Below are 2,563 nucleotides of genomic sequence, written 5' to 3'. Positions count from 1 at the left end.
CAGGCTCCAGGCTCCGAGCCATCAGCCCAGAGCCCGACGCAGGGCTCAAACTCACGGACCGCGGACGCTTAACCGACTGCGCCACCCAGGCGCCCTAAGCATTTTTTTTTTTAATTTTTTTTTCAACGTTTATTTATTTTTGGGACAGAGAGAGACAGAGCATGAACGGGAGAGGGGCAGAGAGAGAGGGAGACACAGAATCGGAAACAGGCTCCAGGCTCTGAGCCATCAGCCCAGAGCCCGACGCGGGGCTCGAACTCACGGACCGCGAGATCGTGACCTGGCTGAAGTCGGACACTTAACCGACTGCGCCACCCAGGCGCCCCGTGCATTTTTTAAAGATTGTGTAAACTCTTAACAAATCTTTACGGAAGAAACACCTCATTCACAAATGGCATTTATTTCCTTCAGGTCACGACGAATGGTTAGGATACTTTGCTTATACCTGGTCCTTAAGAACAAAACAAAACAAAACAAAATAAGCTTAAAGTATTTTAACTTGTCTATTAGTTTATGCATTCAAAGGCAGGGTTGAGATTGTCAATACTTGGTCACAAGTACCAGGAATTAGAAGGGATCCTGCAGATTACTGACTCAAACCTTCCATTTGACAGATGAGAGATCTTGTTAGGGGGTCTTAAGGGTTAATGCCTGAATGGGACTCAGCCCCCAGGAATAATTATAATAATAACAAACACGAAGTTCTTACCATGTGCCAGGCACTGTGCTAAACGTTTTCCATACATTATCTCATTATCTTTCTTTTTTTTTTTACTAGGAGCCTCATGTATGGATGAGGAAAATGATACTCAAAGAAGGTGATGATACCTTCTCCAAACCACCAAGGAGCGCCAGAATTTCACCCCAGAGCCCGCAAACTTCTCCCCCTCCCGCAACCGCCCCCAGTGTCAAGTCTCAGTTGGCCATTCTCCCTGCTTCACCGAGAGGATAAAATGCATCTCTGTTAATCAGGCCGTTCCCAGCTCCACAAGTGCCCCTGCACGTTAGTTAAAAACCAGGTGACATCTCAGAGCAGACGTGGCTGAAAGAACTGACCGTTCAAGGTGTTGTTGTGGTGCACGTCGAGAAGGTGAAAATACTCCACCAAGACCTTCACGTTCCTCACGGATAACAGGCAGTATAGCTTGTCCAGATAGAGGTACCACAGAAACGAGCCCTGCTTCAGTTTCATCGTGGCGCTCCGGAGGCCGAAGGCGCGGGCGACCTGGAACAAAGGAGGGTTCTGGAACTAGAATGCTGGCTCGAGAGAGGCTCTGGGAGTAGGCAGAGACATCACAGGAAGCAGTCAGTAAAAAAATTAAAATTGCTTCCTCCCAGTCCTCTGGCCTGGCTGGTAGTATCTGTGGTCTTAAATCTCTCGCTACCTTGGTTTTCCTCTGCCACCACATCACCAGTTGTAACCGAAAATCACAGACTGTTTAGAAATGAATGCGAGAACACTCTCTGCTTACACTCTGTCTCTCTCTCAAAATAAAGACCCCCACACACACATTTTTTATTTATTTATTTAAAAATTTTTTTTTAATGTTTTTATTTATTTTTGAGACAGAGAGAGACAGAATATGAGCAGGGGAGGGGCAGAGAGAGAGGGAAACACAGAATCCGAAGCAGGCTCCAGGCTCCGAGCTGTCAGCACAGAGCCCGACGCCGCGGGGCTCGAACTCACGAACTGCGAGATCATGACCTGAGCCGAAGTCAGACGCTCAACCGACTGAGCCACCCAGGCGCCTCCCCTCCCCTAATTTTTATTTTTATTTTTTAATGTTTTTATTTATTTTTGAGACAGAAAAAAATTTTTTTAGAAGAGTCACGTGCTCCACTGACTGAGCCAGCCAGGTGCCCCAAGGCCTGTTTTTGTCTTTCACAAAATTTATAATGGAATTTGCAAATACTGTATATCACAAAGTAAAGAGATTGGTATAAAAACCTACATGCAATCAGCATCCAGCCTCAACAATTACCAACTCAGGGCCCATCTTGTTTCATCTCTATTCCCCCATCCACCACCACCACCACCAACTGGATTATTTTGAAGCAAACCCCAGACATAACTTCTCATCTGTGAAGATTTGAATATATATTTCAAAAAGAGAGCGACTCTTTTATTTTTAACATAACCACCTATCACTTCTATACCTAAAACCAAACAGCATTCCTTAGTGTCATCAAATATTCACTCGGCATTCAAGTTTTCCTAATTTTCTTTAATTTTTTAAATTTTTCTGTATTTAAAAAAGTTTTTTAAACAAATCTCAATTCATTTGAGAGAGAGAGAGAGAAAGAGAAAGAGAGAAAGAGAGAGAGAATCCCAAGCAGGCTCCATGCTGAGCAGGGAGCCCGACCCAGGGCTTGATCCCACAACCCTGGGATCAGGACTTGAGCTGAAATCAAGAGTTAGACACTCAACCAACTGAATCACCCAGGCGCCCCCTTTTAGATTTTTAATAGATGATTTATTTAAGTCAGGAAGCCAAACAGATCTAAGTATTACTTTAGTCTGTTTCTTAATATCTTTAGGCTCCTCTTTTCTTTGTCTTGAAAT

The 2,563-nt window shown here is 44.3% G+C and overlaps 1 protein-coding gene and 1 long non-coding RNA gene across 2 annotated transcripts in view; one reads left to right on the top strand and one right to left on the bottom strand.

Moving 5' to 3' along the window:
* EFCAB9 (EF-hand calcium binding domain 9) overlaps positions 1–1,192 on the bottom strand; it is a 6,596-nt gene extending 5,404 nt beyond the window's left edge. The window contains exon 1 of the mRNA XM_040445025.1: positions 1,057–1,192. Coding sequence (XP_040300959.1) covers positions 1,057–1,192 — 136 coding nt within the window. The remainder of the gene's footprint in view (positions 1–1,056) is intronic.
* LOC121011061 (uncharacterized) overlaps positions 1–1,510 on the top strand; it is an 11,030-nt gene extending 9,520 nt beyond the window's left edge. Inside the window, exon 2 of the long non-coding RNA XR_005781475.1 lies at positions 779–1,510. This is a non-coding gene — a long non-coding RNA (uncharacterized LOC121011061). The remainder of the gene's footprint in view (positions 1–778) is intronic.
* The last annotated feature ends 1,053 nt before the right edge of the window (positions 1,511–2,563 follow it).

The sequence above is a fragment of the Herpailurus yagouaroundi genome, unplaced genomic scaffold (assembly GCF_014898765.1).
Source record: "Herpailurus yagouaroundi ecotype Mexico unplaced genomic scaffold, PumYag 29, whole genome shotgun sequence".
Taxonomy (NCBI): Eukaryota; Metazoa; Chordata; class Mammalia; order Carnivora; family Felidae; genus Herpailurus; species Herpailurus yagouaroundi.
Note: the sequence above shows the minus strand (reverse complement) of the source record. Positions and strands in the feature narration are given on the sequence as shown.